At 43.4% G+C, this 24,908-nt stretch overlaps 1 protein-coding gene and 1 pseudogene across 1 annotated transcript; one reads left to right on the top strand and one right to left on the bottom strand.

The window, feature by feature from the left end:
• On the bottom strand, positions 1-21,894 carry ACTG2 (actin gamma 2, smooth muscle). The gene is made up of 9 exons (XM_039852494.1): positions 21,775-21,894; positions 13,200-13,361; positions 12,170-12,298; positions 7,293-7,403; positions 6,964-7,048; positions 5,616-5,777; positions 4,598-4,789; positions 2,659-2,840; positions 1-222 (listed from the first exon to the last, which is right to left on the bottom strand). Exons 2-9 carry the CDS (start codon positions 13,323-13,325, stop codon positions 79-81), a joined length of 1,131 nt encoding a protein of 376 aa, XP_039708428.1. The 5' UTR covers positions 13,326-13,361; positions 21,775-21,894; the 3' UTR covers positions 1-78.
• A 2,433-nt stretch (positions 21,895-24,327) lies between these two features.
• LOC120594672 (uncharacterized) lies at positions 24,328-24,445 on the top strand (annotated as a pseudogene).
• Positions 24,446-24,908: the final 463 nt, after the last annotated feature.

The following is a 24,908-nucleotide window of genomic DNA, read 5'->3' as shown; positions in this document are numbered from 1 at the left end:
TAAGCCTTGCAAGTTTTAATGTTTTGTGAGTGGTAACAGAGCAGTCTTAAGGAGATTCCCAGACGACCTGTTCTGACTTTAGAAGCACTTCCTGTGGACAATGGAGGGCCCTGCCTCATCATACTCTGGCTTGCTAATCCACATCTGCTGGAAGGTGGAGAGAGAAGCCAGGATGGAACCTCCAATCCAGACGGAGTACTTCCGCTCTGGGGGAGCAATAATCTGCAAAGAATAAATAAAGTGAATCATGATCAGTCCCTAAGGAAATAGGGAAGGTGGTCCAGGAATCATCTCATTACACTGCCAGGCTGCCATGGAAAAGGACAGCCTCCATGATCAGAAAGGAACAGGGTAAACCTTGTGGTACATTGGACTATCGCTCAAATGTTCGCTCTCTTCCATCCCCCCTCTAGGAAGAGCGCACTGATCCACCCTGTCACTTTGGCTAGACCAATAAAATGTTAGCAGACATGACCCAAACAGGAGCTTAAAATACTCTTCAGGCATGCAGTTGGGCATGCTCTCTTGTGCCTCTGCCATCTTCCTGAGAAGAGCTTCCCTTGATGGGCTGCTGGCCCTTTAGCCTGGGTCCCATGATGAGAGATGTGGACCTGACCTGAGCTGGGTGGACCTGCAGAGATGCCTTGGCAAGCCTGACTTAGCTTAGCTGACTCCCAGCTGAACTACAGATGCACGAGCAATAAATGCTAATTGTTACACACCCTGAGATTTCATAGTTGTTTGTTATTCAGTAATAGCTGACCAGTACAAACACCTATAAGGGGAGTATGTTCTGTTCTTGCCTGGAGTTTGTATACATGGGTAGCTCAGGCTGGGCTTCCTCCATTCCTGAGTCTGAGCCAGCCTACTCAGACCCTGTCTTGAGCTTCATCTATATTGTATCTGAGTTCTCAAATTCATACATACATTTTCATTCTTGCCACGGGAGTCTGGAGCTTAGCCTTCAGAAATTGGTTGTCCTGTCAAACAACTTTGAACGCTACCTAAAAATGGATCTAGCAGGACTGTGATTCTTCAACTAATTTCCCAATTTTTGAAGGGTCTAAGAATCTAGCGCTACAACAAACCAGAAACTAAATCGACTTTTTGTGTCCTTAGAATCTCTCTACATATTTCCTAACTTACAGAGATCACAGTATTGCAGAATAAGAAGGGTCTTTAGAAGTTATCTTATTCAGGCAGACAAAAGTCACCCTATCACTCCTTGAACAGATACCTCAAGGAATGGCACAGGCACATATTTTATTGCTAGGCAGTTCTAGTTATGAGAAAACTCTGGGTTGTCTTGGGCCAGAGGTCCTCGGCTTCAGCCCCACCTGTACCTGATATCTCTTCTTCCATATCCCGAGACTTGCCTCATCTCCCCCAATTCCTCTACACAAATCCTGCTATCCAATATACACACACACACACCCCCCCGAGCACCTTTGCTCACTCTATGTCCCCTGCCTGGGGTGCTCTTTCTCCTCCTTTTATCTTACTTAAGTTGCCCTTTCATTGATCATGACTGCTAATAGATCCTAAACTCCTTGAAGGCTGGCACATATTGTTAAACTCAGGGCAGCGGATCACAAATTGGGACATGCTTTAAATCACTGGTGTTCGTTTATCAGTAGAGGTGGTGGGAGTACCTCAGCCCTGATGAACCAGAATCTGGGGTGAGGCTGGTATGCTGACACAGGGTCCTGATAAAAAGCCCCTGCTTCAGGCCTGGCAGGATGCCCCCCATGTGGCAGGCCTCAGTAAGCGTGACTGCTCCAGGGGCTCGGCTGCGAATAAGAGCCCGCAGGTTCTCACCTGTTTCCGCTTTGCTTCCCTGTGCTGAGCACTATCTGCTAGGCAGTGGGAAGGCCTGGGACAGCCTTCCTGTGTGAAGAAGGTTCTTAGAATACTGACAGAGAATATACTTCCTCAGATCAGGCCTACTCCTCAGAGACCAATTTTATTGGGAGACTTTGTAACTGTCAACCTATTTGTTATCTCTATTCTATTCCCCATTCTTTTTCTAAACCTGCTAGCAGCAAAGTTCCTAGAAGCCCTTAAAAAAGACTGTATTATTGATAGCCTATGGACCAGAGGCTGGGGAGAAGCAGTAAGACAAGTGGGCTCCCATTCTATTGAAGCCTATGAAGTGAGAAGCCCTGGGGAGACACCGTGTGGGGAGGGCTATGGCCCAGCTGGGACAACAGGCTGTCCAGGAATCAAGGAAAGTCTCTGTGAATTCTAACCAGCAGCCTGCCTCCTGGCTAAACTTTCTCTCTTTGAAACTTCCACCCTCTTCTGGGGTAACACTCAAGTCCTTTTTAAAGTTTAGAGATGCTGAAGTGTTGCCTCCTTTTCTTCCCCTCTATTTTCTTCCTCTTGATTTCCTCCTCAACCTCCTCAAGACTCTCTTCATCCCAAATTCTTTCACCCTCTTCTCATACGACATCATGTGATTGTGTTTGAGAGCTCATGCTAAATGTGTGTCCAGCTCATCAGTGCCCAAGGAACACAATCCCCCAAGATGAAATCTGGCCCAGACCAAGATGGTGCTGAACCCAAGAGACCACTGAGCTACAGGCCTGGCAGTGTGTCTGAGCATCTGACAAATCATTATATGAAGAACGTAATGGAAAGAACTGGGTCAAGAACCACCTTGATCTTCATGGTACTGGGGGCCAGGGCTGTGATCTCCTTCTGCATCCTGTCAGCAATGCCAGGGTACATAGTAGTACCCCCAGAGAGGACATTGTTGGCGTATAAGTCCTTGCGGATGTCAATGTCACACTTCATGATGGAATTGTAGGTTGTTTCATGAATTCCAGCAGACTCCATGCCTAGTGGAGATCACAATATCCATCCAGTCAGCATACATCACCCAAAAAATGCCCATACCTCCAGCTCCTCAAGTGATCATTCTATTATTGCAACTATGCTAGTTCAGCCCCTTAATCAACTCACTAAATGGATTGCAAGACCAGGCCTTCTAACTGGTCATCGCCCTGTTCTGAATGATCTTTCACATTGTTGCCTGGGGTATATTTCTAAAGGAACATTTTCATTATATCATCTTTTTTTCCAGCTTTATTGAGCTATAATTCACATACCATAATATTCACCCTTTAAAAATGTACACTTTCGTAGTTTTTAATACATTCACAGTGTTGTGCAACCACTGCCGCAATGTAATTTTACATTTTTAACAGCCCCCAAAGAAATCCCATAGCCATTAGCAGATACTCCCCATTTTCCTCTTTACCCCTTCCCCAGCTCTAGACAACCACTAATCTACTCTCTGTCTCTATAGCTTTGCCTATTCTGGACATTTCATATAAGTGGAAACATACACGGTGTGGCTTTTTGTGTCTGGTTCCTTGCATGTTTGCAAGGTTCATCCACCGTTATAACATGTGTAAGTACTTCATTCTCTTTAATTGCCACATGATATTTCATTGTATGGATATATCCATCATATCATCTTTGACAGTCCTCCATTGCGTACAGGTTGACATTTAGCTACCTTAGCCTGACACCAAGATCTTCCTGCATGCCAAACCAGTTCATCTCCACCTACCTGGCCTTCTCTATTTTAGTCTTTTGTCCATGTGATATAATTCCGCTTAGTAGATTGAAGAATCTTTCTAAAATACAAACCTGACCTTGCTACACTGATACCTAAAAGCTTTCAGGGGAGCTCCATTGCTGATATGATTAATCCCCACGTTCGCTGTGTGGCCCAGCCATTCTCTCCCATTTCCCCTGTATGCAAACACACAACACACACACACACACACACACACACACACACACACACACACACACACACACACACAGAATTCTCTCACGGTGTCCTAAATAAAACATGACCTTTCACATGTCCATATCTTTGAACATACCATTCCATCTGCCTTGTATGCCATTCTCCACTGTGCACTCTTTCCATCCCCAGATACCCTAAAATGATACTCATTCTTCAATGTCCTGTTCACATATTCACATTCTCTAAGAAGCCTTCCTTGTCCAGTTTGCTACTTCCCACTACACTGTATACCAACATTTGCTTATAGGCCTATCTCTTATACACCCCTCAAGAAAGTAGTTGTCCTTGTATTATTCTCTTATTTAATCCTCGTTGCAACTTTATCTAGTAGGTACTATCATCACTGTCACTTTATAGATAAGAAAACTGAGATTTGAAGAAGGTAACATGTCCAAAGTGACAGGGCTTTGAGAGGCAGAGTCAGGAGTTAAAACCAGGTCTGACCCCCGAGTCCATCTGTTTACTACTATAAATTTCAGCCCCATGGCCTAATGTTGAGTGATCCAAGAAATGTCTTGTATATTAATTTCATTCTTAGTTTCATATTATATTCCTTCTCCTGCTTTTTCTTTATCTTGATTTCTTTACCCTTTTATTAAAAATCTGATTTTATCTAGTCGTACTGTTAATGTATTTTTGCCTCTTCTTGGAAAAATATGGGCTATGTATAAACAATAAACGAAGTGTGTGTGACTCCTGATGTTTCTCTTCCTATCCTCACTCACCCTTCCACCCTCCCCACTCTTGATTGGCAGGGACTGGGCAGCACCTCACCAATGAAGGAAGGCTGGAAGAGGGTCTCTGGGCAGCGGAAGCGCTCATTGCCAATGGTGATGACCTGTCCATCTGGCAGCTCATAGCTCTTCTCCAGGGAGGAAGAGGAGGCTGCTGTGGCCATCTCATTCTCAAAATCTAGAGCCACATAGCACAGCTTCTCTTTGATATCTCTCACGATTTCTCGCTCGGCTAGAAGGAGTAGAAATGACAGAAAGCAGACACTTGGTTCTATTAGTTTGGTTGTCCCATTTTGATCTCCACGAAAATCTCCTTCTTACTTCTACTCTGGATTCAGTTTTAGGATGAATGTTAATTTTTTTATTTCTCTTCCTAAAGGGGAAGTTCAAAGTCTTGATTCTCAAGTAAAATGTTGCGCAAGCTTTTCTCCTTGCTGTCTTCACTCTGCCCTGACAATGCTGCAGACCTTCCTGAGGGCCTTGCAAGACACACTTCTGGTCTGGATGTAAGCTTATATGCTGTGACCTTTAGACTCTGGGACAGCCCCTACCTAAAACCCCGTTTTGCTCAGAGTGGCCACTGAGGCATGACACTTTCTCCTTAGATATTCAGACTTTATTTGTTCCATGTGTCCTCAGACAAATCATCAATGCCCCCAGGTAATAAAATGCATCACCAGGTCTTACTACCATTCAGCACTGTTAAAAACTAGCTCTGATCCTGGTGTGGACATGGACAGAGGTAGCATGTCCCAGGGGAAGGAGGAAATGCTGTGAAAGGGCACTTAAGGGGCCCATAAGAGCTCTTCTTACAATAAGTAGGCCTAAGCCTTGTCTCCATCCCCAGGGCATTTTGGTCGGGAACCTTCCTCCTTAAATAAGCCTTCCTAAATTATCTGGTCTTATCTAGAGGTCCAGCCCCAGCCTAGGGCCTTCCCATCAACCCAAATAGAGTTTGAGGACACAGAGCTACAGACTTTTCATCAGTCCTGAGAACTTCTCGTGGAGATCAGATCTGGTTCTGAACTGATCTTGGAATCAGACAAGAGGCTGGATACCTGTGGTCACAAAGGAATAGCCTCTCTCTGTGAGGATCTTCATGAGGTAGTCCGTGAGGTCGCGGCCTGCCAGGTCAAGGCGCATGATGGCATGGGGCAGTGCATAGCCTTCATAGATGGGGACGTTATGAGTGACACCATCCCCTGAATCCAGGACGATGCCTATGGTCAGAGGGGATATGACCGATGAAAGTCTTTCTTGTCTCATCTGGGACCAGTTCCCAATGATCTCCAACTGCCATATTTTTCTTTAGCAGCTGAGAAACACTATAATATTGTTATTTTATTATTATTATTATTTAGTATTGTCCTGGTGTTCTAGACAATGCAATAAGACACAAAATGAAAAAGAGTATTATTGTCAAAAGGAAACAGAACTGTCATCTGCCGGTTATATGGTTATATACCTAGAAGACCCAAGAGAATCAACTGGAAATGATTATAACTAATAAGATGATTCAGTAAGGGCTAGATGGAAAAATAAATATCCAGGGACTAGTAGATTAGTCTTGTACAAGGATGTTGATCACAGCATATTTTATAATAAAAAAGAAAATGGAGATAGCATAAAGGTCGAGCAGTAGACAAATGGTAAAATAAACAAATAAATTATGGAACCATATACAATGACTACCACATGGCCATTAAACATGATATTTACAACATAAAATCAAGTGCAAAGCACAGGATTCAAAACTGTATATACCCTGTACTTCCCTATCACTGTCTCTATCACCTACAGTGAAATTATCTTTTACTTTCGTTTCTCCCCCACTAGACTGTTCACTCCATAATGGTAGGGTCTGCCTTGTTTATAAGTGTGTGCCCACAGCTTGGTGCAATGTTTGGCACATGGCAGGCAGGAATGGAAAATATTTGACGAATAAATGAATGGACAAATCACTGAATACATGAATGAATGTTTGAATGATGTTCATGGAAGCTGTGAAGTCCCTGCTAAACATCACTTATTTTGAAGCTTCCTCTGTTTCTTTAAGCACCTTTCTATACCAAAGACACATACTTGCATAGTCACCATCACAGGTTTTGCTGCTGCTGTTTCATGAGCAGAAATATTCCGATATTTTTGGAAAGTGTATGTAAGTTCCTGGACTGACTACTGTGAGGGAAATGGTCCTTGCTGGATGTACTAATTATGGTTTGTTCATGTGAACTCTTTCCAGCTACACTGGGCAGATTCACATCCACATGGTTTCCCCTCTGTTATCCCTATGCGAGGTTTTCCTTGGACTTTGGCTATTCATTTGATTCTTCTGAGCAGAAACCTCTGCAGGAGCCCAGCTTTCCCTTCCTCCCCTTTAAGGACGATTACAGCAGGGCTACCCACCGGTTGTGCGACCAGAGGCGTAGAGAGAGAGCACAGCTTGAATGGCAACATACATGGCAGGGACATTGAAGGTTTCAAACATGATCTGAAAAGACAATGAAGAATTAAAGACTGTCTGGCAGAAATCACAGCACCTCTTGACCCAAAGAATGGTTTGCAATCTTTTTAAGGGCAGGAACTATGTCTATTTACCCTACTCCCACCCCCTACAGAGCCCAACATTGTCCTAAAAAAATTCTATTGCATTGATGCATGAATGGGAGAAAGGATCTGGCTGAACATCCATGTTGCATATTTGAGCCAGTGCTCAAATCTGCCTGGCCTCTTACCTGGGTCATCTTCTCCCTGTTAGCCTTGGGATTAAGGGGTGCTTCTGTGAGCAGGGTAGGGTGCTCCTCAGGTGCTACCCGCAGTTCGTTGTAGAAGGAGTGGTGCCAGATCTGTTTGGGACAAAAGTCAGATGAGTCCAGGAGACTTCCAGTGGGCTGGAAAGTCCCCATTGACATGTCCGTGCTGTGGAAGTGTGGTACAATGTTCTCAGGGTGGGCTGGGTCTGGGGAGGAGAGCTGTCAGCCCTGAGAATTTCTGATTGACCTTTAGAGGTTATATTCCTTCTCAGCAGAGCCCAGACAGGATTCAGACCTGGGGCCAACACACGTAGTGTATTGATTATTTCTATTAGACCTTCCCTCCTCTTTCCATTGGACTCTTCTCCCTTCTCTCCCCTGCTTTGTGCCCAGTGCGGCCAGACCCATTGCATTTCTTAGTGTTCCTTGCTTCCTGTCATCTGATTATGTTTGGCTGATGGATGGTACCAGCAAGAGTTGGGGAGTGAACGGAGGGAGAGCAGTCAGGGTGCTTCTCCTGGCAATGGTGGCCCTTCATCGGGTAGCCCCTCCTCCAGGACTCCAGCTCTCACCTAGTTCTAGTGACATTCCCACCTCTCACCCTCACCTCCAGTCTTAGGGGTGTAAGAGCTTCCCTCTGTTGCTAGTACCTGGGTGCCTCAACATCCCTTTCTGGTTCCCTAACTCTGTAAGTAGTCCTTCCTTAAATTAACTCACCAACCCCAGCTCAGTGTATACTGTCTCCTGCTGAAAACCTGACAGATATACTTGAACTTCTATTGTTGCTATTGATTGAGCTGGTGTGCCTTGGAGCAGGGTTTCTCAACCTCAGCACTTTGACATTTCAAGTTGGATAATTCTTTGTTGCGGAAGGGTGCTGACCTGTGCGTTGTATGATATTAAGCAGCATCCCTGGCCTCCACCCGCTAGATGCCAGTAGCACCTCTTCAGCTGTGTGACAAGTGAAAATGTCTCTAGACATTACCAAATGTCGCCGGGGAGGCAAAATAGCCCCAGTGGAGAACTACTGTTTTAGGAGAAGTTATTTCTTCCCTCTGCATCCAGTTCCCTCTTCAGTGATCCCAGACCACAAAAAGAGTTTTTTATTTTTTTTACTTCAAAGGTTTTTGGTTTTTTTTTTTTTAAATTTCAGAGAGATTTTATTTTTTATGTCAGAGAGATTCAGCAAAGAGTGTCAGGGACCTAAGGGCTTTGATCTCTTTAGAGGTGGGGCACAGGATCATTTGATTCCATCGTACCCATATGTTAACAGATGTCTGGCTTTGTGCTAAGATGGTGCTAAGTGTAAGGATGCCAGGCATGAACCAGACATGGCCCATAGATCCTACTTGCAAAGTCTGGAGGGGAGAAAGACAGACAAAAAGACAAAATACAAAGACATCCACATTTTATGTGAAGGTTGAGGAAGCAGTAGTTCGTTTCCTAGGAGATTTAGGTAGACTCAGAAGGCAAGGAAGGTCTGCACAGGATGAGGAGGCCATCTGAGGCAGAGCAAAAGGCACAAGCGGGAGGTCCTGGAGTTTGAAAGGGTCACAAAAGACGCGAAGGAGATGGCAATCAGTCTTAATGAGGTGATGTCAGTATATCTTCAAATGTGGGCCCCAGGCGCCTTCTATCAGCATCACTGGGAATAACTGCTCCAGGTGGGTACAGGTTCCTAGGAGTATCCCAGAGCCATAACTCAGAATCTTTGGGTGTTGGACCCAAACATCTGCATTTTATTTCATTTTGGGGGGTTTATATAAAGTCCTTTGAAAATGAAGGATATTAATAATGTTAAAATTGGAAAAAGTATTTTTAAGAATAAAAATCCTCCATATTTCTATCACCTAATAATAAACTGTTAATAACTTGCCATTTTTCTTCTTCCTAAATTTTACTTCTATGTATTTTCAAATTTATTACTGTTGCTATTCATTTATTTCATATACTTTTATTTATTATATTATTATTATATTTTTATGTTCCGTTTCATTTTCCTCCACTTTTCAGTTAATATAACAGAAATAATTTTCTTTTTCATAGTAAATATTTATCTTTAACAAATTCAACATTTATTTTTAATGCTTACACATCATTTCATCATATACTATTACCTATTTAATCATATTACTATTTGTGATATCTTCGACTTCTGTTTTTAAATAATCCTGTGATAATCATCTTTGTACATATTACATTTTTTTCTATTCAGGATATTTTTCAAAGAAAAGAATTCTAACAGTGGAATTACTGGGCTAAAGAGTATGGCAATTGGAAGACTTTTTGATTTTTATTATCAACAAAGAGGCTGAATTACTCTTTACTCCAGAAGGATAAAGTGCCTGTCTTACCCTAACCTGTATTCAGCATTCTTGCTCTTAAAATATGAAATAATTTGATAGATAAAAATAATACCTAGTTGTTTCACTTTTAGTATTTTTATTTCAAATGTATTTAAACAATTTCAAATTTGCAACTTTTTATCATTTTTTTTGGCAAATTATCTGTTCATATTCTTTGGTGGCAACTGTATTTTTAATTATCAATTTGCATTAGCTATTGATATTAATCCTTCACTGCACTTTTTGTGAATATTTTTTGCAATTTGTTGTTTGCCTTTTAAATTTGGTTTTATTTAAAAAAATAAATTTAGTTTCATTTTTCACATGCTGAAAGTTCTGATTTTTCAGAAATCGTATTTGTTGTTCTTTTTCTCTATGACTTCTTTTACCAAAATTTGATAAATACTCACACTATACTGTATTTTTTTTATCACTTGAAATTTTTATATTTAACTTTTATATTCAATTGATATGTGTTTGGTAAATGGTATGAGGTAAACGCAATAAACAAAGATTACTCACCCCCCAAATAAGTAATCAGTTGTCCCAGAATAATTCACTGAATAATATTTTTTTCCTCTCTGGTTTGGAAGTTTCATTTATCATGTAAATACATGAAAATTCTCTTTACCTTTGTGCTGGTACCAGTTTTAATTTTTATAACTCTATATTACATTTTAATATCTGGACATGGCAAGTCTCCTCTCATAGCTTTTCTTGTTCATTTTGTTTTAATAAATTTTTCCTTATTTCTTTCTCCAAACATACTTTATGATTATCTTGCATAATTAAAAATTGTGATTCTTTTTTTTGGTCAAACTCATAGAAGTAGAGAGTAAAATGGTAGTTACCAGGAGGTAGGGGAGAGGGAAATAGACAGATGTTGGTCAAGGGTGCAAAGTCTCAGTTATGCAGGATAAATAAGTTCTGGAGATTTAACGTATAACATGGTGATTATAGGTTACAATACTATATTGTGTACTTCAAATTTGCTAAGAAAATAATTCCTAAGTGTTCTCACTATAAGAAAAAAAGTCAGTATGTGAGGTGACAGCTATGTTTATTAGCTTGAATGTAGCGACTGCTACACACTGTGTATGTGTGTATGTATATGTTTCGGATCATCAAATTATACACATTAAGTGTATACAATTTAAAAATTATGATTTTTATTGAAATAGCAATGAGACAATAAATTAATTTGAGAAGATTTGACAACTTTATCCTATTCAGTTTTTCTTTTTAGGCACATCATATATTTTTAGGGGTTTCTTTAAAGAGTTCATATTGTTACTACTGTGAATAAAATGTTTTGTCTGTTATGTTTTCAAATTAGATATTGTTAAGAATATATGACTAGTATGTGCCATTTGTTGAGCATTAAGTATGTTCCCTGCCTTGGGGTTATACTAAGTATTTATCTCATTTGATCTCCAATGCAACCTAATGAAGAAAGTATTTTTATCTCTGCAAATAAGGAAACTGAGGCTTGGAGGGAAGGGTTTGCAACCAGATCTCCTAGTCACTGGCTCCAGTGTCTTTGCTCTTCACTGTTCCACTGTGTGAAGTGAAAGCTATTGCCTTTTATCTATTTATCTCACATCCAGAGTGACCGAATCTATGAGTTAGAGAGAAATATAGTGAATTACAGATTTCAAATCAACATTCTTTATTCCCAGGGGCGGTCTTCTCAATAAGCCCTCTATTACATTTCAAAAGGCAGTCACTGCAGAAACAAGAACTCTCAGCCAACTGTCAGCAGAATTTATCAAAAGGATATAAAAAGGCTCTATTAGCATTTTGCACACATGATTTTGTTGATCACAAACCACCATTTAAAAATTCCTCCCCCTCCCCCCACACCCTGGCCTGGTATTTCTTACACACACACACACACACACACACACACACACACACACACAATGCTTCTAGAAACCTCTATAGATTCCTGCTTAAAAATTTCATTAGAGAATCATCATAATAATATAGCATCAATGCCACTATCTGAGGTCATGACAGGGAAAATAAAAGGAAAAGAAGCCATTTACCTCTCTAGGGACAATAGTAGCATTTGAAAGAAGGGATAAGCCACTGGCTTAGAGTGAAAGCTGTGTGAAAAGATGAAGCTGGGAATTAAGGCAGAGCCAGGTCCTCAGAGGCCAGATAGGGAGTTCAGAACCTACTGTTGGTTAGTGAGGACCTACAAAAAGTTCTTGAGAAGGTGAGTGACATAACCTGATCTGTTTTTAGAAAGATAAGCTTTGCAGCAGTGCAGAGAATTAATTAGGTGGGTGAGGCAGGAGACAAATCAGTCAGGAAGTCACTGCAGTAGTCCAGTGAGAGAAGATGGCATCCTTGATTGGAAAATGGCCATGGGATGCACAAGAAGGAAAAGAGGATGTGAGAAGCATTTTAGAGGAAGAGTTGACAGGGCACAGAGGACTGTGGGATATGAGGGGCATGATGATGTATTATCATTAAAATAAGCACGTTAAAGGAGAAGTCCACTGATACCTTCTCCATGTCATCCCAGTTGGTGATGATGCCGTGTTCAATGGGGTATTTGAGAGTCAGGATTCCGCGCTTGCTCTGAGCCTCATCCCCCACGTAGCTGTCTTTCTGGCCCATTCCCACCATTACACCCTACAAAGCAAAAGAAGAGAAACGTGAATTGGCTGAGGGCTCACATTAGAAGGACTCAGGCATCAGAGGGTCTCCAAAGAAAGATGAAGATAGGAAAAATGTCCTTCTTCCCCAGGAAACAAAATAGCAGGAGACAAGGGTAAGGGAGATACCAGTGAATGAGGAGATGATGGGGAGAGAAGGTGGAGGGTTTCTTGTGGGCTTGTTTCTCTTCTCTTTCCTAAGATAATGTCCTTTTCTGAGAGAGAATAGGGCCCACTCATACATTTCCTCCCCTTACTTTACTAACCACACACACACACACACACACACACACACACACACACACACACACGACTTGTACTTGCCTTCCTCAGATATCCTGTGCTCGAACTTTACACCTCCAAATCTTTGCTTGTGTTGTTCTCTCCATGTGCCGAGATCCTCCTTAACCTTAGTTACCTTTTTTTTTTTTTTTTTTGCTACAAACGATTCCTGTTCCCTAGTCCCTTCATTCATATTTATTCTCTCCTTCCTCTGTGCTCCCCTGGTGAAATATTTTGCCTCTATTCCAGCTTGTGATCTCAAATTAGTTGTGGGTATATCTTCACAGAATATAAATTTCTTAAAGGCAAGGGACTTGTTTAATCACATATATTTTTAAAAGTTTTTTTTCAAACCTAGAAACCCCAAAGACTTAAGCCAGACATAGTAACATCATTGAGTGTCTGATGGATGTTTTAGAATCTGGATATTTCTATTTAAAGGGTCTTGCTCTATTAATCAGAGAGAGGCCACCCCCACACACACACACACACACACACACACACACACACACACACCACGAACAGCGTAACGTAGTCTCCACAATGCAGTGCTTACTCCTAGTGGCTCAAAGCCTTGTATACAGATAAGCACACACCTGGTGGCGAGGGCGGCCTACGATGGAAGGGAAGACAGCCCGCGGGGCATCATCTCCTGCGAAGCCGGCCTTGCACAGGCCAGAGCCATTGTCACACACAAGTGCAGTGGTCTCCTCTTCACACATGGTGAGTGTGGCCAAGTGAACCAGGAGCTGGAGCACCTTGGGGGTTGGGGGAGAAGAGAACTAGTCAGCCACTTGTCAAAATCATGTTGGAGACAGTCTTCTTGACTTAGGGGGGCTGACCCCACCTGCAGCCAGGGCCCATTTCCAGGAGAAACAAGTGTGTACCTGGCTTCCCAGTCTCTGGCACTTGGGCCTCTTCCCTCTACCTTGCTGTTATGGGCTAAATGGTGTACCTCCCAAATTCATATGTTGAAGTCCTAACTATATTTGGGGATAAGGCATTTAAAGAGGTAATTAAAGTAAAAATGAGGTTGTTAATCCAATATGACCGTTGTCCAATGGACTAATTTAATAAGATGGGTGACTCAATAAGAAGAGGAAATTGGAACACAGACATGCACAGAGGGAAGACCAGGTGAAGACACAATAAGAAGGCAGACATCAAGCCAAGAAGAGAGGCCTCAGGAGAAACCGAACCTGCTAATACCTTGATCTTGGACTTCTAATCTCCAGAACTGTGAAAAAATAAATTTCTGTTGTATAAGCTACCCAATCTGTGATATTTTGCTATGGCAGTCAGAGCAAACTACTGCTTCTTAAAGATCTGAAGTGGCTACAATGCTTTCATTCAATGGAGAGAATCTCTAAAAGACTTGAAGGTTAGGCAAGGAGTTGAAAAAATGTGCGGTATATATAGACCATGAATAGACAATTGACAGGAAGTCCAAATACCCAACAACTACATGAAAAGATGCACAGCTTCACTAGTTATCAGGGAAGTGCAAATGAAATAAGACCATTTTAACCCAGTGTTAAAGATTCAAATTTTTTATGATAGGCGTTGACAAAGGTGTGAGAAAACTGGCACTCTTTAACTAGAGAAAGACGCAACCACACGTCTTGGGGTAGTTTGGAACTACCCCAAGGTCTAAATTCTGGGATACTGTACTGAAGTTAAGAGAGGAGCCAGGCCTATCTTTAAGGACTAATGGCCAGGTTTCTAAACCATTCTACTGAGCGAACAAAGCGAGTTGCCAAATAGAATGTATAGCATAAAACCATTTGTATGAGTTCTTTTTAAAACAAGAAAACAAATATGGTGTATTTTCCATGATATTCTATTTGTGGATATAAACACATAGCAAAAGAGCTCTGGAAAAAAGTCTGACTGATCACCATGATTACCTCTGGAGGTAGAAAGTGGCTGGGGGCAGTGGTGCTGAGTTATAGTTATAATGTTTTAAATTTTTAAAAGGAGACTTATTCATGAATAGTTTATAATTAAAACCAACTTAACATGTCATTAAGAAAAAAAGATTCAGTAGTTATAGGTGAAACATACAATCCTAAGGAGGAAGGGGCAGCCTGAGAGGAAAGGAAAGCAAGAGATGCACGGTGGGACCCACTGCCTCCTGATGCTTCGGATGGAGAAAACAGGGAAGTCCTTCTTCCAGTGCTGATAGCTGAATGGAACGGCTGTAAATTGAATGAGGGAATTCATTTTTCCAACATCTGTTGTGGGTTTTCTTTCTTTGGGGGAGGTTAAAAGATAATATCTGACAAATCCTTGGCACTTAGTGATAGCGGAGAAGTAACAGACACTCAGGAGGCAGTGAGCAGATTGCCTCTTAGCCTGGGAACACCTGGGTGGCACAGGGTGGATGGGAGTGGGAAAGGTCCTAGCTGAAGGGTTGGGAAGGCCGGCTTTCAGGAGTCCAGAGAAAAGAAGCACCAGGCATGGAAAGAGAAGGTGGTGGCGAAGGAAGCCCCAACCAAGCTTCATTCAGAATGAGCAACCACAGGAGGGGAAGGAGATGAGTGCTAAGGAAACCTATGACTTTGGCCCTTAATAGCTTTATGCTGAACATGGACAATGAAGATGATGACCAAAGCAAAGAGGAGACAAAGCCATGAGCCAAAGTCAGAAAGGGCAAGTAGAGACTGAGCAAAAGCTTATTAACAAAACTTTAAGGGTAAAAGAAAGCCCTTTCCTGTTATGTTCAAAGCAGGGTTCATACTTCCTCTCCCTTCTGGACCATTAGACGAAGGGTCTGGAACACCCTTCTCCCTACCTGTTTGCTACTCTTAACTTCTATCACCTGCCAGACTTCTGTGTTGACACTGCATCTTCATGAGGCCTCTCTAGCCACTGATCCTAGTGGCCCCTCTTCTTTGCCCCATGGCACTTCAAACTTGCCCAAGCAATGATCAACTCTGCATATCCCGACTCATTTGCAGCTCTATTAAGGAAGGAGATGGAACTGTCTTGTTCCCCAGCGATTCTTCAGTGTACCTAATACAATATCTGGCACAGAGTGGGCTCTTTAAACATTTGTTATCAAAATGAAGGAGTGAATGAATCAATGGTCGTCAAGGAGAAAGCTTTTCGGAACAACAAGGATAAAACAAACAATGGTGAGAGAAGATCAAGGTCTGAGGTAAACTGGAGATTGAAGGAAAACACCTAGCTGCTCAAAATGATACTGTCTCTGGGTCTGGACAGTCTCTGGATTGCAGAGAAGATTCCCAACCTCCTACAATATTGGAAGAATGGAGAGGTGGTGAGATGTTAGAAGACTGGAGATGGGCAAATGTTCAACATTTAAAAGGGAAAAAAGGAAGATCTCTAAACCTCAGATAATCTTGATATGCAAGTTTGATACGCATTATTAAAGAAGCAGTGATTGCTTAAATTGGTAATGGCTTACCAAGAGCAAATGTTGTCAGGGTAGCAGCCCTCCCTTTCCTCTCACTGCTGGGCAGAAGGTGGGGGATGGTGAGCTTAACTTGATCTTGACATCTGACAAGTTCTCCTGTGATATCCCTTTTGATAAAGCCGTGTGGGCTGAACAATAAATCAATTAGGCATATTTGTAGCTGCCTGAATTACTGTCTCTGGAAGGTATTAATTGATGGGTCAGCATCAACCTGGAGACAGCGATATGCCTCAGGGCTCTACTCTTGTTTTTCTTTCTCATGTGACATTATAATAAATGAGTTGCATGAAAATATAGAGCACATATTGATCAAATTTTCAGATAAAACAGACCTGGGGAGAAAGTAATATTAAATATGTTGAATGGAAGAACCGAAACTTAGAAGAGAAAATAAGCTGAATCTAGTAAGATTAAATTTAATAGAATAAATATGACGTTTTGCATGTGAGTCTAAATAACCAAACTGTGAAAGTTCTCATTCAGCACCTGTGAGCAGGTCCTGGGGTCTCATCGATAGTCAGCTGCATTCTGAGGCCAGGATAAGTGCTAACCTCACCTCTAGTTAGAGTACTGTGTCCAGTTTTGGGGGACAGACCTGCTGGGAAAAGTGTGGGGAAGTGGGCTTGCATTCACTGCTGACGTGTCAAATTGTAATACTTTTTGGAAGAGGAATTTGGAAATGCTATTCAAAAGACTTAAAATGTATATATCAATATCTTTTGATATAAAATGTATATATCCTTTGACTTCATAAAGGCACTTCTAGGGATTTATTCTTGGGAAACATTCATGGGTGACTTCAAAGATTTGGCCAAGAACTAGTTTATCATAGGTTTGTTTAAAATAACCAAAATCAGAAACAACTTTAATATTGAAAAAGTTATTGAATAACAAATAAATTATTTTGCAAACCAATTGCCAGAAACCTCCATACAGTGGAGAGAGCAGAATATTTAATGCAGTGGAAAAGTTACAGCTGCTTTATTAGGTGAAACACAGCAGTATTTCAGTGTTTCCAGTGTTGAGTAAAAAAAAAAATGTATTTTTAATTTTAAAAAATTAGGAGCCCTTCACGTATATTTAATCTTCGTAAAGTCCTGAGGGAAGATATTTTTATCTTCGTTTACAGATTTGGAAACCAAGTCTTAGAGAATTGAGAAGAAACAGCCCAAGTTCTCCTAGCTGGGAAGAGGCAGGGCTGACATCGCCAGGACAGGTTCCAAAGCCTGAGCTTGTACCTTTCGTCACCACCTTTGTGAAACTGCCATAACTTCTCCATGTTTGGTGTTTTCGCATCTGCCTCTCTATCTCTTTAGAACTGTTAGCATCAAAGCCCTAAAACAAAAGGGTCTATGTTCTTTCCTCTCTCTGAGCCTCTGAGTCTCTCCAATGCCTGGATTACAATTAAATTTATGTTTATAGCCCCTGCCCCATCTCACTGTTTAGCACATAGTAGGTGATCAATAAATGTCGAATGACAATTCTACCACGTGAGTGGTGCCTACCCAGACCTGGTCTGCGCTGCCCCTGGTTTCCCTAGGTCCCCACAGTCCAGTCTCATGACAGCTTGGTTACATGGGCCTGATTTAGAACCACACAGGAACCGTTTTCTCTTTACAAGCTGTTCAGTCAACGGTTATGCCTCCCTGTTCTGGCAGGGGGTCCACCTTGAGGGGAATGCGACCTTGAAAGCTAGAAGGTGGCCAAGAGGCAAAGCCACACCCCGTGACTATCCCACTCTAGGGTCCCCTCAGGATCTCTCTCTTGCGATTTATAGCTCAAGCCTGTCTGGCTTTCAGTGAGCCCTTTTGTCTCTCTCTGAGTTCTCCCCCACCTCCCATACAGAAAGAGGGCGTTGGACTTTGTTACCCAGCATCTGAGACAAGCCACGAAATGACATAAAGCTGTCAACAGTACCATTCTGCAGCGCTTTGGGTGAATTTAAATCTGCTTTCTCAAAGGTGGTACCAAAGGAAAAGTGAGAGAAGCAAGGGAAGCGAAGGCGGGGTTAGGGCTGCTGGCCTGGACCGAAGCCTCTGCGGGGCCCCACGCTGCCCTGGGAAGAAGGGCTTTGCCATGGAGCCTGACTCCTCCGGAGTGTCTCTGCGGGGCGGGGGGAAATTCTACACCTTCCTCAGCTGTTTGCTGGTAACTTGTGGCTAGACTTGAGTGTGTCAGCTGAACCAGAGCCAAAGTCACTGTGGTTTCCTGGGGTCACAACTGCTTTATACTTGCCGAAAGCAGAGTAAAGTGTTCCGGCTCTGTCAGCTGGTACTACATCTGGGCTTCGTTGAGGATTTCACAAAGTTAGCTACCTGCCCCTCCCCCACCTCACCCCAAAGGTGGCCAAAAACCAAAAACATATTGAGTGCAAAGAATTTGCTCACTCACTCATGTCCCTACCCACCTCACAAGCAAGTACGAGGACAGAGGCTTTGAACCCACTCCCTGTCATTCTGAAGGTTTGGTGTCAGAGTTCCTTCCACCTCTCTTTTCTTTGCCCTTCTCCTCCTCCAGGCATCCCCTTCCTGTAGCCCAGTTCTTTGTCTCCTTCTCTGGCTTTCAGTTTCCTCAACTATGAAATGGAAACCATAGCATCTATCTCTTGGGGTGATGAATCAAATGAAATAATGGAAACGAAAGTGCTTTACAAATTGTACATCAGGGTTGGCAAACTAAGGCCTCTTTCTGTGTGGTCCATGAGCTAAGAATGGTTTTGACATTTTTCGATGGTTGCCAAAAAGCCAAAGAGAAATATTTCCATAACTCAAAGAGTTATATGAAATTCACATATCAATATCTACAAATAAGTTTTATTGGAACATGGCCATGCTCTTTGTTCATTTACATACTGTCTTTGGCTGCCATTGCTATGACAGAGTTGAACAGTTGCAACAGAGACATTTAGGTTCAGAAAGCCTAAAATATTTACTATCTGGCCCTCTACAGGAAAAGTTTGTCCATCCCTATAGTAAAAGTCTGCAAAAATAATACTTTTTATTTTCTCTCTTACTCTTCTCCGTCAAAACTTGCACCCAGGATGAAGTCTGTCATGCTGAAAGGAGCTGAATGATCCACTTCACAAATCAATGGTTATTAAAGCCTGAATTTATGTTAGTTTCCAAAGTCAGTTTGGAAATTAGCAGAAAGTTTAAGCCCTAAAAGGAAGGCCCGTCAGATGGTGAGACTTCAAACAATAGTGGGGAGACCTTGGAGGTGAGGGCTTCCAATGACAAGTAAGCAGCTGCCAATTATAATTTGCACACACACATATTCACATGATCAAAGAGCCTGGCAGAGGGAAATCACTTCATGAAAAACATTCCTTCAGTGAAAAATTCTAGTACTACCTATAATTAACTTCAGGGTATCTAGACTTGGTAGATATATATATATATTGATTAAATTTAAAATGATTCCTGGTGAGTGATATTTCTGATCCTCAGCATTCTGCTATTTGGACCTGCTCTGCTGGCTTTTCTCTGGGCCTCTCATTCATTCCCCTGGCTCAGTCCAGGACCCCCTCCTAGGCTGCAGATAGGCAGAGTCAGCTGCCTGCTGGGCATCTACACCCCATGCCCCCTGGCACCTCAACTCCACTTCCAAGACTGCTGTCCCCATCGCCACCCTCTAAACTGGAATCGCCCTTCAGAGAATCATGCCACCCTCCCTAGAGCCTACACCCAACACCCTGACTCCTCTCTCCTCCCTCCCAACCAATCCCTAGGCTGTCTTAATTCTATCTCCATACCACCCTGCATGACCAGTTCAGTACCACTTACACACAGCAGTAGCACTCTTGCTCTGTTCCGGTCAACTCTCCTCACAGCTGCCAGAGAAATCTCTTCAAAGGACAGATCTTTTCCATCACCTTTCTGGAGTTCCCCGTTGCCCAATCTTTTGGTGTAGTATATACAAAACCCTTATAATCCAGTCTACCTGGCCCTCTGATATTAGCTCTCCCTGTTTCCTGCCTTGAAGTCTAAATTCAGTAGAGTCGAGCCACTTAAAGTGTCCCAAAGATCATGCTTCCTCTCTACTGGGACAATCTCAACTTCGGGACCTCTTCCTCCAGGAAGCATTCCCTGATAACCCCTGGGCTGAGTGAGAAGCTCCTCTTGGAGCCTTTTCATACATTTACTTGTTCTATGGTTCTCACCTGTTTTTCTGCCTTACGCAATGATTGCAGAAGTCCCAAAACTGTCCCTAAGAAGCTGAGACAACGTCTGACCCATAATAAGTGCTCAATAAACGTTAGCGGAATGAATGAAAGGAAGGAGGAAAGAAATAGCACCTCAAGGTCAGAATGTCATACCACCTATCTTGGTTTCCCAGGCCAGCATGTAGAATCTCTCTGCTCTTGGCAGTTTCTCCAGCACCCACTCCTCTCTGTCACAAGAAGCTCTCTTTTCAGCCCAAGGGATAATCTAAAAGTCTAAACCATTTAAATAATAAAAGCAAGCACTTAAGAGCCTTCCTGTGTAAAGTGTGGTCCCAGACCTACAATCTCAGCACCACCTGGGAGGTTATTAGGAATGAGAATTAGCGGGCCCCAACCCAGCCTCCTGAATTGAAATCTGGGGTGCGGTGTATGCCGTCTGTGTTTTAACCAGCCCTCCAGGTGGTTCTTAAAGTTTGAGCACTCAGGGACAGTGCTGAGCCGAGCCCTTTATACATATATTGCCTCATTTAATCCTCACAACAGTACTGCCAAGTAGATAGTATTACTATTACTCTCATTTTACAAGAGAGCAAACTGGGGTTACTCAGTAACTTTGGTAGCTGGCAGTCTGCCTCCAAGGCCTGCTCCACTGCACCAGCTTGCCTCAGCCATAAAGAAATGTTAGCAGATTGATCACAAAGTGGAAACAGCCCCTTATTGTCATTTTCCTCTTAATTATTTGTGTGTGTGTGCGCGTGTGTGTGCGCGCGCGTGTGTGTGTGGGTGTGTGTGTGTGTGTGTGTGTGAAGTGGGGTGTGTGTGGGAGAATAATTGCATTGACATTGACAGGTGGTTTCACAGGTGGGTGTGAGTCTTTTGGACAAGTCACTTCGGTAGGCCTCAGCATCCTCATCAGAGAATGAATTAGATGGTTCTACGTTCCTTCTATCCCTAAAACTGCTCCATGCCACAGAATGCTCGTCCCTATGCTATCCCTAACTTTAAACATCCCCCAGTGACCCTGGAGTCTTCAAAGGATGAGAAAATTCTCTGTTCACCTAAGCCAAGCACAAATCGGAGGACAATGAGACCCGCAGGAAACTGAATACACTCTTATTCTGAACACAATCATCTCGCCGACACTGGACGTCATTGGCTTTGATACAAATACCCTGAGAAGAAGCGGGCTTTCCAAAAAGCATCTGCCCCCCTTAAGCAGTCTGCCAGACATTTGGAGTCATGATGAAGGATGTGAGAGTACAGACGTGCACTGCCCTTGGCAATCAGGGCGAGTAGAGACCACAGTGCAGATGTGATATTCTACCCACCACCCAGTTAGTAGGGCAGGGAGCGCTGTTCCGGTCTGCCCCTGCCCCAGGATGCCCCACGGCCAGAAATGCCTTTTACTGGCAGGCAGCAGTGTATTTGCAGGCACTTCTGCCCACCGAGGGCCTCGACGTGTGACCTGGGCCAGTGTCACGGAAGCCAGGCCAATCTAGAGATGCTCCTGCACCCAGGGGGCCAGGCAGCCCCAGGAAGGAAGAGCTGCCAGAAGCTGTATGGTACTCACCAAACGTATGAGAAGTCCTTCTCCCAGTGACTGAGGGCTGGTGTGTCTTGGGCAAAAATACCAGAGCAATATAAAACCCAGAGGCGGATCTTCTTTAAACAGAGTCCCTAAAAAGGCCAGCTGACGGTGTGTTAGCAATATTACCATATAAGGTGTTTTTTTCAATAAATCGGCCTTGAGGGGTGGAGAAGGGGGTTGGGTAGAGTGCATTATCATTTGAAAAATGTATGCAAAAGGACTTGAGTGGCAACAGCCCTGGTGCTGGAGGATTTGTTCCTTTTATGCTGCACTTTCATAAACAAAACTCACATCAGGCCTTATAAGCTGCCCAGAGTGAGGCCAGATGTAGCTCGGCTCCTGGAAAGAGAACCATACCAAGAATGGCAGTGGGCCTCCTCCCTCCACACCTCCCTACTAAGGCCCTGCTATGTGCCATCTCGGCTGGCCTGGGACACCCATGCAGTGTCCCCAATGTGGATGCAATTGTACCTGGTCTGGTGCAAGCCCAGGACAGCTAAAAGCTCAAGAGAAATGTCATCCATGCCTGGGAAAGAAATGTCCTGTGTCCTACTCACCTACTGCCCCTCACACAAGCTCCTAAGCCCTGGCTAAGTCACCTGGGATCCCAGGACACCTTAAGCTGTCTCTAGAACTTCACTGTCTCCTACCGTTTTCCCTTCCTTACTGGATTTCCTCTACCAGTCCCTAAATATTGGGAATCACAGAGCAAGAGAGCTGCCTTGGAGTTAAGCACACCTAACAAGACTCATGCGCTGGTAGAATTTTTCACAGTCCTGTGGTTCCTGCTCTTTTTATAATTCATGTATTCTTCCTGGACAGCTGCTATATTTCCCATATCATCAGCTACCACCTCTGTGGCAATGACCTTCAACTCCATATTCCCACAGTCCAACTACCTCATGCCCAATCCAGACTAAAATTACCAATTGTCTATGGGACATACCCACCCAGAGAATGCTGCAAAACTGAACCCTTGTCCCCTACCCTCAGTGCTGGTGTGCCTCCTGGGTTTCCTACCTGAGTCCTTCCACTTGGCCCTTCAAGCTAGAAACCCCCAGTCAGTCTAGACGCCTCACTCCCTCTCACGCTCCACAACCACCTGGGCACCTTTCCTGGTGGCCCTCCCCTTAGAAATGTCTCTCAGCTCTGTGTCCTCCCTTCCGGCCCTCCTGGTCCATCCCTGCTGGCCCTGCCTTGCTTCAGGCTCTGGTCCTGTCTGGCCTGGAGCCATCACAGCTTCCTGACTGGCCCTCCTGACTGCCCCATCTTTAAACGCAGCAGTTCCCAAAATATAATCCTTGTCCCAATGGAAGGCAGCATCAACTTGACCTGGGACTGTGTTAGAAGTACAGATTCTCAGGCTTCACCCAGATGACCCTGGGGGTGGGGCTCAGCTATTTGTGTTTTAAACCCCTCCCCTGCCCAAGTGCCCAGGATACCTACCCTTCACCAGAAGAAGCATGCATCATGCATTGAACACCTGCTTAAAGTGTCCTGGGACCCCAGGTGACTCAGCCCAGGGCTTAGGAGTTTGTATGAGTGGTAGCAAGTGAGTAGGACACAGGGCATTTCTTTCCCAGGTGTGGATGACATTTCTCTTCGGCTTTTAGCTGTCCTGGGCTTGCACCAGACTAGGAACAATTGCACCCACTTTGGAGACACTATATGAGAGTTCTGGTGGATTCCGGTGTTCTGGAACAATGGCTTGGTGCAGGTCTGTCTTCCCGTTAACCGAGAACTGAGGGGTGTGGCTAAGGAGTTCCTGCTGCTGAGAGAACCCCCTGTGGGGACACTGTAGCTATCATGGCACATACTTTCTCATCTTTTGACCACTGTCCTGCGTGCTTAGCACTAGGACTAAAGTCCAGGACTCCTGGGAAGCTTCCCCGAGCCTTGCAGGTCCCTGAGCCTTGCAGGGAAAGTCCTCATGTGGTGGTTTGATGGGGGCATGCGAAGCGGACACTGAGGTGGGAGCTGTCCAGCAGGAACAGATTTGTCAGTCCTGGCTGGCAGAGGCAACTAAGAGTAGTACCAAGATGGTGATCTCCCCTCCAAGTCTCCCACCCTGGGCGGGGATGGGGCGCCAGTCTCCTTTGCCCTGATCAGGGGTCCAGAGGGGCATTGTTTCCCTTCACTGTGGCAGGGTTGGCTCCACTCCCTTCTAATCATTCAGCACTGAGGCCAGGTGGACCTTTGCACCTTGGTTGGTGCAGTAAGCTGATAAACAATAAAGAGCCTGTAATCAAAGGGAATCTGTTGTGACTCAGGGTCCACAGAGCTCAGAGAACAGAAAGGAAGGCTGTCTGAATAAACCGGAGCCCATAGGAAATGCTTAGGGAGGTGGAGTCTGCCTTGAGTTTGATAGAGAGAAGGAGGTAGGGGAGGTGGCAGGTTAACCCAGGTGCCAGAAGTACTCATTTTTTTTCTAGTATGAGCAAACCCACCCTTAGCACTTTTTTCCCCCTGGTTTCAAAAGTCAATGCAAAAAAATTCAAAGAAGGCAAAAATGTTCATTTTAAAAAGCAAATGTCAGTCTCCAGCCATGCTACCCTGAACAAGCCCGATCCCGTCTGATCTCGGAAGCTAAGCAAGGTCGGACCTAGTTAGTACTTGGATGGGAGATCACTAGGAAGACCAGGCGCTGTAGGCATAAAAAATAAAAAAACAAGGGATTGTAAGCTGACAAGGTCCTTGCAATCTGTGAGGTCAACCAAGGGTTGCCTCACCTAAAAATAAATAAATAAATAAATGATATAAATAAATAAAAAATATAAATAAATAAAAAGCAAACGTCCCTTACAACCTCACACAGGCCTGAGTCAGAGATGGCCACTGTTAACAGTATGGTGTGTATGCTTTCAGATTGTTTTCAGATTTTTCCAACGTTTTTATATTACTTCATAAAAATAGGATTATGTTATAACATATGTTTTTACAACAGTTCTGAAACTCGCCATGTTTTTTCAATAATATTCTCGGCTGTCTTTCCAAATCACTTTAGGTAATTTTAAAAACCCTGCCATAGTTTTCTATAGTAAGCATATACCATAAATTATTTAACCAATATCCTATTGATGAGTTCTTGGGTCATTTCTAATTTTTTACTTACACGA

The sequence above is a fragment of the Pteropus medius genome, unplaced genomic scaffold, assembly GCF_902729225.1.
Source record: "Pteropus medius unplaced genomic scaffold, Ma_sr-lr_union100, whole genome shotgun sequence".
NCBI lineage: Eukaryota > Metazoa > Chordata > Mammalia > Chiroptera > Pteropodidae > Pteropus > Pteropus medius.
The sequence above is the reverse complement of the archived record's forward strand: the minus strand, read 5'-3'. Positions and strand labels throughout refer to the sequence as shown.

Coding starts and splice junctions, on each gene's coding strand:
- ACTG2 (XM_039852494.1), bottom strand. CDS start 13,325: ATGTGTGAAGAGGAGACCACTGCACTTGTGTGTGACAATGGCTCTGGC. Junction 7,404..12,169: donor ACTGGGATGACATGGAGAAG/GTATCAGTGGAC, acceptor TGTCCCAAACAG/ATCTGGCACCACTCCTTCTA. Junction 4,790..5,615: donor CTATTCCTTTGTGACCACAG/GTATCCAGCCTC, acceptor TACTCCTTCTAG/CCGAGCGAGAAATCGTGAGA.